We start from the raw sequence: 14,306 nt of genomic DNA, 5'->3' as shown, positions 1-14,306 counted from the left end.
GCCTTTCTTGTGTCGACTTTAAATTACTATAATTGTTTGTGGTTTAGTATGATTGATATAGGAATATTATATTATATTATATTATATTATATTATATTATATTATATATTGCCTTCTTTGTGTCTGACTTTAAATTACTATAATTGTTTGTGGTTTAGTATGATTGATATAGGAATATTTTATTTTATTTTATTTTGCCTTCTTTGTGTCTGACTTTAAATTACTATAATTGTTCGTGTTCTAGTATGATTTCCCTGGAGATAGACGCTCCTACAGCCAAGGAATGCACCACTACAACTACCCAGCATCCCCTTCGCTCCATAGTAAAATGGTAAGTCAACACTTTAAAGCATTTGTGAATGTGTTTAGCATGAAACACACCATCTGAAGCCTTATCAATAGAGAACCAGCTAATCATGCAATCATGTGACTGATAATTTGTATGTGCAAAAGATCAAGTGCACTAGCCTGGCAATTGAATGATGGAGACTGTGTAATTATCTGCTGGTAAGAGTGTGATGCTCTGCGCTTTGCTGTGATAAGCGATGCCGTGATCAGCATGTGTCTGTCCTCACCTGTGTCTCGGTCTCCGTCTCTCCATCCGATGCTTTTGCGTGCTGTATGCTGCTGCTGGGTTTGACACACTGGGCTTTGCTGCTGCCTCACTGCACACATCAGGAGGACATTTTAGACGTGCAGCTTCAGAGGAACCTGGAGTACCTAGATCAGCAGGTAGGAGATTCAATGCTGACAGCACACATTAGCTCTCGTCCGAAACCTAGTGAGCTACTCAACTAAGTGATATGAAAAGAATATTAATTATGATTAAATCTCGAAAATGTAGATTACTAATGAAATTCCATTTTAGTTAGGATGCTGCTTTAGAAAGCAGGCAGTAGACAGAGGCAGCTCACTTAAGTTTTCGAACAGAGCTTTTGATTGTTGGCTTCACTTTAAAGAGTCGATAGAGAACAGACTGACCGTTGTTTGGTTGCCCACTTCAAGACATAAACAACCATGTCATTAATGTAGTCACGGTCCTCTCAAACATTTTTCCTGTTCTCACTGTCTTCTCCTCTGTGTGTCAGTTCTCACACTGATTTGAAAGGGTTTTCTAATTTTATAACAGCTGCATGTTAACAGCAGCGGCTGCTATATATGGCTTCTTCGTAGTTGTCACATGGGGAAGTTGTCACGAGGGGTTATATCCCAGGAACTGTAACATAAATATGTTTTCTGTAGCAGTGCTTTTTTATATGTTGGTTTTGAAATCGTGATCAAAAAGTCTTAAATTATAATGCTTTTTGTCAGTTCTGGGCAAATTGTCACATTTTTAATATTTTTGAAATTATTAATTAATTTCAGTAATTATTTTAATTACAATTTCCGTCAAAAATGGGATATTTCTCTGTGTTACCAGTTTTGCTGTTTTATGAATTGTTTATTGTTTCATATTTTTACTGATTATATTTTTCTGATATGCCTGTTAAAGGATATTTGATGACAGCCCTAGTGAAAAATAAATATATTTAAATGTATTTGAAATACATTTATTTTATGCTAAGTATACTACAAATACATTTACATATTTATGTGCTTAATAAAAAAAAAAACCTGCAATTGTATTTTAGTATACTAAACTGGTATAGGCTACTTTACCAGTTTGCTAAATTTAAACCACTAATTTTGTACTTAATGCACTTTAATTGTACGGAAGTAGTGTTGAAGTCCAACTAAAGATATGCTGAAGTATATTTGATTATGCTAAAGTGGAACTATTGCAAGTATACTTCAGGTACACTTTAAGTATCTTAGATTTAAAGGCAGATATTATTCAAAGATCATGCAATCCTCATCAATAGAGACATCAAAACACATTTTAGGCTTATGAAGAAATAAATAAAGTAAAAAGTTTAATTAAACTTTTTTATATCAGTAAGTCTCGGGCGATATTTCAGTGAATAGATTTGAACTATACTTAGTTTGAAATAAATGTATTTTAAATATATTCAGTTTTTTTACTAGGGGGAAACCAAAAGATTTCTATTTCAAATAAATGCTATTTAAATAAAGCAAATAAATGTTATTTTGAACTTCCTTAGACCAAAGAATCTGAGAAAAAGTTAATCTAAAGTAAATTTACACAAAATAGGAAGCTGCACAACTGTTTTAAACATTGATCATTGGAAATAATTCGATATTTAAAACAAAATTTTTTTTTTGATGGATCATGTGACTGAAGACTAGAGTAATGGCTGCTGAAAATTAAGAAAATCCATCACAGGAAAAAATTTATTAAAAAAAATATTAAAATATAAAACAGTTATTTTAAATTGTAATGACATTTCACAATATTACTGTTTTTACTGTATTTTTCATCAAATACAGGTAATTGCAGCCTTGGTGAGACTTGTTTCAGAAACATTAAAAAATCTTTACCGCACTAAACTTTTTAGCGGTAGTGTAATGACTTTCAAAAATAAAAAGTTAAAAAGTGTGAGAAAGTGTGAAAACTCGGCCCCAGTGTGGACATTGCAAGTATAGATTCCATCAACGTCGGCCATACTCAAGGTCAGGCATATAGCCAGGTGAATGATGGTGTGTTTTGCCCTAGATGACAGATGGTGATCACCTAATCGGCATGGTAACCAGAATGGTTGAGCGTTCCTCTCCTCGAGCAAAACTATTCTCACAAGTAAGAGAGTCTAGACTCCTCTAGAGAGGCAGGCTGCTGTTCTACCTGCTATTCCTGCGCTACTGAACCTCAGTTCAGCCTCTTTCTGGCAAAGTTAGGCTCAGACAAGGCTGTTCTGAGGTTGTGACGGAGCCTGCCTCTCTCTGTGCTTCCTGGTCGATGTGGCATGTTGGATGTTTTGATAGTGCTTCAGGTTTAAGTGAACTTAGCCTTAGTTTTGAAGCCTTAACCTTTAAATTCAGCTATGAGAGCCACAATCTTCAGTTTCTCTTTGGTTTTAAGATTTTTTTGCTTTACTTTGTGTATCTGAATCCCGCCATTTCCAGTGCTCGTTTGCCCAATATCACATCCTCTATTGTGTGGTCATTGTGTGTCTTGCTGTTGTCCTCTGTGTACAGTATGTGTCTTATCCACTCACGCCATCAAGCAAGAAAGCCATTTTCAGTGTATAGCCTTCACACGGTGGGGCTTATCATTGACACAGCATTTGGGATGGTTTTTGTTGCTGAATAATGCAAACGGCACATTGCAATGGCTAATATCTATTTACAGTATTTATTAATTTAAAAAGTTTTTGTATTTATTTATTTTAATTTTGAGCAAATAAATATGTAATTTTTATTAGTATCATTGTTTACTGTTCATTATACTATTATTTTAAATCTTTTTTTACTTTTGTCCGAAATCAAATTAAAAAAAGAAAAAGACTCACTTTCACTAATATTTCCATTTGATCCATTCTCTTTGATTATAGGTGCCTCCATTCCATGATGTGTACGGTGATCTACATCCCACGCTGAAGCTTAATGAGATTGAGACCAGTGTAAGTCACTTTGTCTGATCAAAGACATCCATAAATGTACAACTTTATAAATGATTGTCATTCACATAACAGACCCATGAACAATTCATTTTGTGTCTGTACAGAAACTACTGGGCCGCTTGTGTGAGCAGAATCGACTTGTGAAAGAGCAGGAGGCTGTAGTTCATCGTTTGCGAATGGAAAAGGTACATTTGTTGCTTTTAAGAGTTCTCTAAAAAAAAAAGGTTCCTGGCTCAACATCAAATATAATATGAAATACTATTATAATATACTTTATTATAATATTAACAGAAATAATGCTTTATTAATTTAATATTTAACATTACATGATCAATTTATGCCTACAAATACTGCCCTTACTCACTTGACTGTTTTCTGTAATATCCAGGACAGTCTAGAGGGGGTGCTGGTGGCCACACATCAGGAGATGGAGCTGTACAGGAGCCAGCCGCTGGCCATGGAGAAACTTCAGCTGAAGAAGGAGAGTCTACAAAACAAGCTGATTAACATCAGAGGAGAGCTGTCTCAGGCCTCCAGTGTAAGAAACCAGACAATTTTACACTGTTATGAAAACACAATCTAAGCTAGTGAAATTGATTTTAATAAATGGTGTTATTTCATTTGTTAATTGTACTTCACAGGCCCTGACCACCACCCGTATGGAGTTCGAAGCACTAGAGGATGAAGTAAACAGCATCCATGGTGACCTGTGGGAACAGCTGAACGCTGGAGGGCAGGTATGATACTGACTTCACATTTGTCATCATCGTCATTAGTTACCAGGAAACCTTGAACTTTGAAACTACAAGCCCTTAATGACTTCTGCCATCTTTCCATTTAGACAAATCATTTATTCATGAGCACATGCAATTATGCGTTTGCATCATGCAAATGACCTCCATTGCATTCAGCACTGTCATGATCATTTTACATGATTGATTTACCTTGAGGGCATTACTGTAGTAAAGAGGTGACCTTGATGATACAGAATTAATTTGAATATTAAATTAAGATCCATAGCAATTATCTATTTAATGCAACAAGAAGTCCTTTGAATGGAAATGAATTATGCAATCAGTAATTGAACGGCATGTGATTCTCTCATTAATTATTAATAAGAATGAATATGCTTTAATGTAATGATCCTGACAGAGCTTCAATAATGCATGTCTTTTCTGTTCTTTCCTTCCAGAGTGAGCTGGTACACGGGCACATTCAGAGGGAGTTCTGGAGGGTTCAGGATGTTTTGGAGGGGCTGCACAAGAACAACCCGTCTCGTGGCACGGACACGGCTAAGCACAGAGGTCAGATGATCTGTTACTGCGCAGCGTCATGCATAATCTCTGTTTATTTTGGCACTTAGCAATGTGGTCCTGCAGAGCAGAAGAACAACTTCTTTCTGACCAGTTTCTGGTTATGAATTTTTTTAAATGCATGTTATTGATCTTATTGTGAGTGATTCTTCCATGCATGCATATGTTTCATTTGTAAAATTGGCTCGTAATTTTTAATTTTTAATCATAACCGGATCGTCTGGTGAAACGACATTCTTTTATGACATATGCTTCTCTTAAATGACTTTTCCAGTCATTTAGTCTACATAAACCCTGTCCCATTCTTGCAATCAACTGCAAGCTCACATTAAGATTTGCCCTCGGATTGTCCTGTATTTTCTATGTATAGAGTTGCCTTAATGCCGTGCGTGAGATGTGAAACAGGCTTAGTAATTGGGAAACAGAGAGCAGTGTCATTTGTTTTATAATTTGATTACTTTTTTGTTGGAATACAATTACAGCAAAGTAGAGCATATTACAGGGAAGAATATTAGGTTACTTTTGACGTCGTGACATAGGTCCTTAACTCTATAATCTGTCTCTGTACCCAGTAGCCAGTGGAGCATCCGGCTCTTTCAGCACAAACAGTCCTGCGAGTCCCTTGAGTTCAGTGAGTCTGACGAGTCCTCTCAGCCCCTTCTCTCCTGTCCCTGGCTCTCAGGCCTCTCCCACTAAACAGCTGGCCACAGAGGTATTTCACACAGCATTATTCTTCAATGAAAGACTGTCTTACTCGTTACAGTGTACAGAATACAATACAGCAGCATATACTGTACCAGATCATTTCATTTAAATGCCGAAGGGGATATCAAATTGTTCTGCTTCTCCTAATTAAATCAAGTCTGATCATAGGACTCGCTACTTTCGTTTATCCTGAATTGTTTCTGATTCAAAATAAATTAGATTTGCTGTACTATGCTCATTTAAAGAAACCTCTAACCGTAGTCTACTGCCATTGAGTTGTGGTGATAATTTTAAAAGACTTTTATTTTGTTAAGATGCCATAGTAGAGTGCAACAGTTATGGAAGTAAAAATCCCATTCATTTTCTCCATAGGGAATACATTTTGAATTGTGTTTCGAGGATGTTAATTGATGTTATATGCATTTAAATCATCAGCCTGCATTAATTCAACTTATTTTGTAAATAATCATGTTTAACAGTGGAATTCCTGGTGAAATACTACATTGCCCATGATTCTGCAGAGAAATTGTCATCAATTGGAGAATGGCAGAAAAATTAATTGCAGCCTAAGCATCCGCACACTCCCATAAATCACTGCAAATGATATAATAATGGGAGTCAGTCTCCCTACACTCTCAAACTATTTAAATATTTGTATGCATAATTTGTATATTTTGAAATAAATGTTAAATATGCTGTTTCTATATACATAATTAGAATATTTAAATCAATAGTTTTATATATTTTCATCATTTTCAGTTTGATTATATCCTTCACAATGCTTCATGGGACTGTGGTTCTTTCCCTCATTAAGGCTGTTAAGTAGACAGTCTTGCACCTTTGTCTTTTGTCTGATTTTCAATTTCTTTTCCCCTTCAAATCAAAGTTTGTAATCTTTTGATTCACCTTGTAGCTGTTTGGTTTGTTTCATGGCTTATAACTCCTAAACAAACACTTTTAAAAAATCCCTATGGGCAAAATGAATTAATGGGCAAAATGAATTAGACAAATGCTGGCTGCTGTTGCACTCTGTTGGCTTGTTAGCATAAGATAAAGCACAATAAGCTTAATCAGGAGTTGAATAAATCTAACTGCAATGATGATTAAATGACATGAAATGGGATTCAAAGATTATTTCAGTGTCTAATACCTGTTTTCTGCCTGAATTATTCTGTTTTTTTTTTGTTGTTACTTAGTTGTAGTCACTCTTAAACACTTGGTTGTGCGTGTTTGTTAGTACTCATAGGTGACCTACTCCCACAGTGACACACTACCAAAATATACCCAGAGTTTTACGCCGTTTCTGGTTTCTAGCACATGCTGTTTATTTAAAAGAATCAGCTCCTGACTGAACTGCACATTTCCAGAATTTCCGTATTAAAACTGTTGGCCTAAGCCTTTTAAACCAGCTCACAGTTGCCTTTGCTAGCAGAAATTTGCCAAAACTGCAAAGTACATGTTTGGGTCGTGTGCAGGTCAGTGTTTATTAGTGGTTGTGGTGAGGGATCCATGTCTATATGCTTCCCATGATTCTCTCCGCCCTCCACCTGGCTTAGTCGCTCTTGATGCACAGCTCTCTCTCCACTTCTCCATCCCTTCTCTTCGCTCCTTCTCCCTGCCCTTCTTTCTTTCCCTATCCATATATTTTGGTCTCTCTTCCCAACTTCCTGTTTTTTATTTTCCCCTCGACAGGAGGTTGGTCCTCCACGACCTCCACTTCCTAAATCTTACCAGCCCCTGGAATCCTCCCAGTCCTTTCCCCCCTCTGTTCCTCCCCTACCCTTAGACAGCAATGCCTGGCTGCGCAGCATGGGCCCCCATTCAGGCATCCATCAGGAAGGCTACAAGGACAACGAAGAATTCCGCAGCAGAAAGGTACCTCAGAGAGGTGGCCGCACTACGAGAACGAGGAATTGTACTTCCACTTTGTCCATTTTCACGCCATGATAATTTTTACAACGTCAACAACATCTTTCTTTCACCTGGACTTATTAACTTCATTACTTCCCTTTCTTTCCATTTCACTATTTCACTTCATGTTTGCTGTTACATATTTATGATTTTGTCATATATTACTTTATCTCAAACTAAACGCCATCATAATATAACATCTGTTGTAAGATATAGCAAATATTGGTATAAATCAATCAGATAGAGTAGCTTGTCTTCCAACAGCTCTCATTTTCCCCTCCAACGTGTGTGTGTGGTAGACAGATCAAGTTTCTTCATATACACACTTGTGTAGTTGCCCCATTTTTGTCCTTAGTACCTGTTTTATTTGCGCTTGCTTTTGTCTGTGCTAGTGTTGCATTTATTCAAGCTGGTGACAGCACGCTGTGATGTGTAAAAATGCTTCCATTGCTTTTATTTATAGTCATGTTTGCCTCAACAACCTCATGCATTTACAGGCTGCGATTCGTCACGCTGTTGAGCAACCTGTAGAAGCCCCCACTGTGCCCCATGCTGATTGTTTTTTTTTTGTTTTGTTTTTTAAATGGTTTCCTCGTTGAAAAATGTAGGTATTGGATTGCTAAAGGCATTTAATATACGGTAAATAAATAATAATATGAAACCAATGAGAATGGAATCAGATTAAAAGGATCTGTTAAGAATCAAATAAGATTCATATAGACTTTTTTTTTATCCTGTCAGAGTGGGTTGGCTGGTTTTAATTACAACAGAAATTCCATTAGCAATCCTGTACATTCCTTTAGAATATTTTTACTAGGGTTTACATTTGCTATGTTTTGTTCCAGCACAACTACAACTCACAAGGAGAAAAGATCAACGACTTTGATGCAGAATCCAACCAGAATAAAGGTACGAAGAAAAAAAGGGCTCACATTTTTCTTGACCTTTCCTGAATATATGAAGTTAATTATATTATGGAATATTATGGTTATAGTATGGACAACTGAAAAACTCAGAACTCAGAAAACTCGATTTTATTGCCTTGCAATGGCGCCGGTCTAAAAAGCGTAGTTTATAATTGACTTTTTCCTTGCAGTTGGAATTGTTCCACCCAGGACCAAGTCGTCTTCACAAGACAAGAACAATTCTGATGGCGTCCAACGAAGAAATGGGAAGGTGTCCAATGGTCACATTTCCAGAGTAAGTTAAATCTGTGCTAGTAAATTGTTTATGTTTCTAATAGTAGTTCCACATTTATAAGAAAATATGAAGAACTATAAAATATAACCAGTACCATTCGTTTCAATCAATATAAATGAGTAACAGATTCAAATTATGGGTTCAGATTCAGTATGTATAGGACTAGGTGGCATTATAGGTAATCTTTTATGATTGCAGCATGTAATGGTGTTGTATGTGTGTCCCAGGAGAGGCCAAAGAGTGCGGTGTTCCCCGCAGAGGTAAAGTCTAAAATGAGTGTGGAGGAACAGAATGAGAGGATACGAAGAAACCAGAGCAGCTCCGTCAGAGACAAGAGGCGCAGCCTCAACCTCTCCAGCAATCAGAACATTGATGGCTACAAATCTTCTACTAACTACAGAGTGGTTAGTGTCATACTGTTAAATATCTTTTTCTTTCTCTGTACTGGAAGAGTGACTTGTTATTGTAAGGCTGGCTGGTTATCAGTGCACCTAATTATTACCAGTAGCTCATGGTTTTGAGACACAACAGGCAAAACACTAGGAAAACCACTTAGATTTTGTGCTTGACATTCTGTGCCATGAGATTTTGTGCTATTTTTGCTTTAGACTAGTGGAAAGAAAACATCCAGAATACACACTTATGTGCTTATTTTTTACACTTTATTTTCTTCTGTAGATTTGAATTAGATATTTCATATTACAGTAAATAACATATATAATGTAATATATATCATGTATAACATATATAACATTAACTCGTCAACAAAATGAAACAGGAATTTTGACCCTGGCTTTATCCAGGTACAATAGTCTTAGCATGCTATGCTAAACTTTTACCAATTTACCTGTTGTGTCTTGCCTTAATTCTTATCCCTACTATTTATAAGGGTCAGATCATTAAGGCACTTAACTTTTCACAGTGAAAAAAATCTAATAAAAGTCCAATAAAAAATGTAAACTTGAAATTTGCTTGGAAAGTAGCAAGACAGCAGAATATATTATTGATATATTCTAAATATTATAATAATGAATACATTTATTGGGTGCCATAAAGTATATGCTTAAAACAAGAAAAAAATATTTCTCGATGGTGTAAGACAAATTAAAAATATTCTATGAAACCATTTTGTATTAAAAGTCATGCCAAGCATTGAGCCAGTTGTTCTTCCTGATATCCAGGTGCGGAGGAGAGTAACAACTGATGAGGTGGATATTAAGGATCTTGAGGCGGCCGTGAGGGGAGAAGGTGTGGAGTCACCCAGGCAGGAAATTGCTCGTTTGCGACGACAGGTGGAACCAGAACACTATGACCTGGATCTCAACAAAGAGGTTAGAAGTCACTGCACATTGCACAATGAACAACCATTTTTGTTGTACATTGTCCAGTTGTTTAATAATGGCTGATGTGAAAGATATGCAAGGACATATGTGTCATTGTTTCTCTAGCTGTCCATGCCGGATAAAGTCCTGATCCCTGAGCGATACTTGGACATTGAACCCAGTACACCACTCAGCCCAGAAGAGCTGCGGGAGAAACAGAAGAAAGTTGAAAGAATCAAGACACTGATTGCCAAATCAAAGTATGATGCACATCATACCCTCATCCACTGCACACTGAGTACCCTTTATTTTGTTTTTGTTCTGTCCATCCAAACCTTTTGTTGTTATGCCATAAACCATACCATACTTGCTGAACAACTTAAGGACTGTCAAACTTCTAAAATGAGGTCAAGCTGTCAAAATACAAGTATAAGAAAACACCATAAAAGTCCAAAAGTTTACTTTTGTGTTCTTTGGGAAACAGGTTACAGGTTTGGTTTGGAACAACATTGAGTAAACCTTGGCAGAATTTCCTCTTAGGTGAAATCAGTACTTGAAAAGATGACTTTAATTACATCTGAGGATATATATCTTTTTTATTGAATATTAATATCCTGTCTGTCTTTCTCCAGCCTGCAAAATGTGGTGCCGGTGTTGGACGGGCCAGTGGAGGGAACCAGTAACCCAGAGCAGCAGCTTCAGGAGCAGGAGAAACGCATCGAGATTTCCTGTGCTCTGGCTGCCGAGGCCTCCCGCCGTAGCCGGCTGCTCTCCGGTGAGGAAGCCTGCCGCTCTGAGGAGCCTGGGCGAGCTGTGACCCCACCTGTCTGACCCTCATGCCCTTCACATGCTCCTCAATGTCCTAAATGCACACTTCACCACACTTCAGTGCTGAGGTTGCACTTTAATTAGAGTTGTTTTTTGACTTAGTTGAACTGTTAGATTTGTTATTTTGCAGAAGAAAATGATAATATAAATGATTATATGAATTATTTTTATTATCACAGTCTGTTTCAGAATTCACAACACATTTATAAAGCTTTTAGATAACATCTAGATGTGTGACCTCGTTACTGAAGCACACTGTCTAGTTCCATCTAGATTCACTGGGGAACTGCTCTAGAGTGAGATTTTACTCAGTTTAATGACTATGAATATATTCAGGTTTGTTATCATAACTAAACATCAGAACATATATAAATTGACAAAGGCAGAGAGGACAAACATCAGTATAAATAGAGAGATTTAAAAAAATACAGTATATATATTTTTTATTCATCATTTATGGACAACCAAAATGCAAAAAAAAAAATTTTAATTTTAAAATCATGCATTGAACTTTCCTTCATAGTTTTCTTTCATTTCATTCCATATTTTTGATAGTCAAAAATTAAATTAGCAAGGATTCATTTTGCCTTGTGGCTCTGTGAGAGGACAGTATATATAGCTACCTCTCTGTCCCACAATTCCTATTTCATTTGCTTCATGGCATATGTTTTCTTTTGACATTTTTTCCCCCCATAATTTCACTGCATTGCAGCCCAGTGCGTCCCCAGTCCCCCTGCCTCCCCAACCAGCCTGGTCCCTCCCCCTTCTGCTGACTACTCTGACTCCTCCCACATCATGAAGGTGTGAAGGTGAGTCCCGCCCACTGCACAACAATCCCCGCCCCTTCCTCTCACTTCCTGTTCCTCACACAAACTCTCTTTCTTTATTTGCAAGAAATAAAATGACACAGATTATTGAGGCCTTTACACCACCCTGTTTTGCTAGAAAATATGCCGATATGGAGAAAAAATTGCAGCGAAAATTCAAATTCTTGATCTCAAATAACTGCATATTTGTGGCTATTCCACAAACAGCTCTTACAAATGTGTCGACTGGCTTTCATTCTGTATAATTAGCATCATTTCCAATGATTAAGTCTTAACAAAGAGACTAAACAGACAAACATAAACATAACATCTGCTATCAGCTCATGGCAAAAAATAGTCAACCATGATCAAAACCATGTGACAAGAATTTTAAAAAGGCAATGCTGGTGTTAGAAACTGCACATTTGGATCATGTTGATCGTATCGCAGTGGACCTTCATAAACACTAAATTTCTCTTGTGGTTCATAAACAGTTCATTAAAGACAATTTCCACCTGCTATGTTAACACAGAAACCAGATGCATCTATTTTGGCAATAACTGTTGTAAAATTTGTTCACCTTATTAACTGTTGGGTCAGAAGCATACTTGACACAAGTATACAAACACAGATGCAAATGTTTAGCCATTCACATTGCAAAAGCGCAACCATTTTTCTGTTTTTCTGAGTTCTTGAGTTCAAAAGACTCATGTGGGTAATAAAGTGTGCCATTAAGCCAGATAGTATTATTCAGGTAGCTATTTTTATAAACATGTAAACTTTAACTATATAGGCCCTGTCACAAATGGTGTGTTTAATGTAACTCGATAGTTCTAAACCAAGGGTCTGGGGCCCACTAGGGGGCCTCAGCAAACTTCCAAGGGCGCTTCAAGATGACTTAAAACTACTAAAAATGAAGATATTTATTATTTTAATTCACACCATAAACAACTTTTTTATCATGTAAATTAATTAAATCCTATAACTCCATGGGCATTTTTATAATATAAATTTTTTTTTTAGTTATTTCAAGCTCTAAAATATTTAAGCAGGTAGCAATTATGAATGCTTTGCAATTATGAATGCTTTGCATTCTCAATACCCCCTTTTGCCAGACCCACACTGATGTGGCCTTCCAGCACACCACTACCCAGAAGTCTGTGTGGCCAAGTGCAGACCACATGACTGAGAATGCCATCTGGGACAGAGACATTCTTTTCAAATTGTTTCTTCTCTATGACAGAAAAATGTTCCATATAAGAAAATAATTCACACTCATGTCTAATAAAGCGTCACCTTGATGGTGGCACATTTCGCATTATCAATTGCAGTCTGATACATTATGCATTTTCTTCACCCAGAAATGAACATGCTGTATTCAATAACTCACCCTCTTGACACTCTGACCCTATATGACTTTCTTCTGTGGATTACAAAATTATCAATAATGAAAGTCTGTCGGGTTCAATATTGTTTCAGACACGTTCACTCACTTAATTTGGACTAAAAGAGTTGAAATCTTTAAAAAAATCTTTTTTGTGTTCCACAGAAGAAAGTAATTCATATAAGTTTGGAACGACATGTCATAAGTAAATGGTGACATTTTTGAAGATTCTGTCATTAACTACTCACCCTCATGTCGTTCCAAACCTAAGACCTTCGTTCATCTTCAGAACACAAATGAAGATATTTTTATGAAATCCGAGAGCTTTCTGACCCTGCATAGACAGCAACACAACTGACACCTTCAAGGCCCAGAAAGGAAGTAAGGACATCGTTAAAATAGTCCATGTGACATCAGAGGTTCAACCATGATTTTATGGAGCTACGAGAATACTTTTTGAGCACAAAGAAAACAAAAATAACTTTATTCAACAATTTCTTCTTATAGTACCATGACGCATGTGTGTGGTGCTGCTGACACAGGAGCCGGCGTTCTGACGTAGAACCCAGATGTGTTGCACCTTGTTTACAAGCAGAAGAAGACGCACACATGCGTCGTGGTGCTCTTGTGAACGTGTGTCGAAGACTGACATAGAAGAGAAAAATTGTTGAATAAAGTTGTTATTTTTGTTTTCTTCGCACACAAAAAGTATTCTCGTAGCTTCATAAAATTAAGGTTGAACCACTGATGTCACATGGACTATATTAACAATATATTGTCCATATTGTCCTTACTACCTTTGTGGGCCTTGAACGTGGTTGTTCCATTGCTGTCTATGCAGGGTCAGAAAGCTCTCGGATTTCATCAAAATTATCTTAATTTGTGTTCTGAAGATGAACAAAAGTTTACGGGTTTGGAACGACATGAGGGTGAGTAATTAATGACAGAACTTTCATTTTTGGGTGAACTATCCCTTTAAGCATTTCTAGATGCATTCACATTCTTGTATAGCGTGGACCTTATAATAATGTTTTGTGTGTGAAAAACGTTCAGCTGAAGTTCTTTGAACAGAAGAAATACGACAGTCTCTGACGATACATTTGTTCTCCTCTTCTCTTTGTTCTCTCTCTTCTTCTCCCATTTTCCCAGCTCAAGCTCTTGCAGCTGTCAAATTTGACGATGAACCCTTCTGAGTGTCCAGCAGACAAAGAAAAGACGGGGAAAAAACCCCACTGAACACCAAGAACATAGGTTTTGCCTCTGCCAAACATTGTATTTCTTTCGATTACTTACACAACGCCATGCAGAGAAATATTTCA

The 14,306-nt window shown here is 36.9% G+C and overlaps 1 protein-coding gene across 8 annotated transcripts in view; it reads left to right on the top strand.

The window, feature by feature from the left end:
* LOC107727758 (pleckstrin homology domain-containing family A member 6-like) overlaps positions 1-14,207 on the top strand; it is a 100,302-nt gene extending 86,095 nt beyond the window's left edge. For 4 of the 8 annotated variants that reach the window (XM_016537731.1, XM_016537732.1, XM_016537726.1 and 1 more), the window contains 18 exons: positions 245-331; positions 679-732; positions 2,615-2,695; positions 3,450-3,518; positions 3,623-3,703; positions 3,907-4,056; positions 4,160-4,255; positions 4,711-4,822; positions 5,404-5,543; positions 7,229-7,411; positions 8,293-8,356; positions 8,544-8,647; positions 8,875-9,051; positions 9,829-9,978; positions 10,096-10,229; positions 10,602-10,744; positions 11,510-11,606; positions 14,137-14,207. In XM_016537731.1, coding sequence (XP_016393217.1) covers positions 245-331; positions 679-732; positions 2,615-2,695; positions 3,450-3,518; positions 3,623-3,703; positions 3,907-4,056; positions 4,160-4,255; positions 4,711-4,822; positions 5,404-5,543; positions 7,229-7,411; positions 8,293-8,356; positions 8,544-8,647; positions 8,875-9,051; positions 9,829-9,978; positions 10,096-10,229; positions 10,602-10,744; positions 11,510-11,604 — 1,920 coding nt within the window. In that variant the 3' untranslated portion in view covers positions 11,605-11,606; positions 14,137-14,207. The remainder of the gene's footprint in view (positions 1-244; positions 332-678; positions 733-2,614; positions 2,696-3,449; positions 3,519-3,622; positions 3,704-3,906; positions 4,057-4,159; positions 4,256-4,710; positions 4,823-5,403; positions 5,544-7,228; positions 7,412-8,292; positions 8,357-8,543; positions 8,648-8,874; positions 9,052-9,828; positions 9,979-10,095; positions 10,230-10,601; positions 10,745-11,509; positions 11,607-14,136) is intronic. The other 4 variants (XM_016537727.1, XM_016537728.1, XM_016537729.1 and 1 more) reach the window with 4 other exon arrangements.
* The last annotated feature ends 99 nt before the right edge of the window (positions 14,208-14,306 follow it).

Source organism: Sinocyclocheilus rhinocerous, unplaced genomic scaffold, assembly GCF_001515625.1.
Source record: "Sinocyclocheilus rhinocerous isolate Xijiao unplaced genomic scaffold, SAMN03320098_v1.1 scaffold576, whole genome shotgun sequence".
In the NCBI taxonomy this organism is placed as follows: domain Eukaryota; kingdom Metazoa; phylum Chordata; class Actinopteri; order Cypriniformes; family Cyprinidae; genus Sinocyclocheilus; species Sinocyclocheilus rhinocerous.
This window is presented reverse-complemented; position numbering and strand designations above follow the sequence as displayed.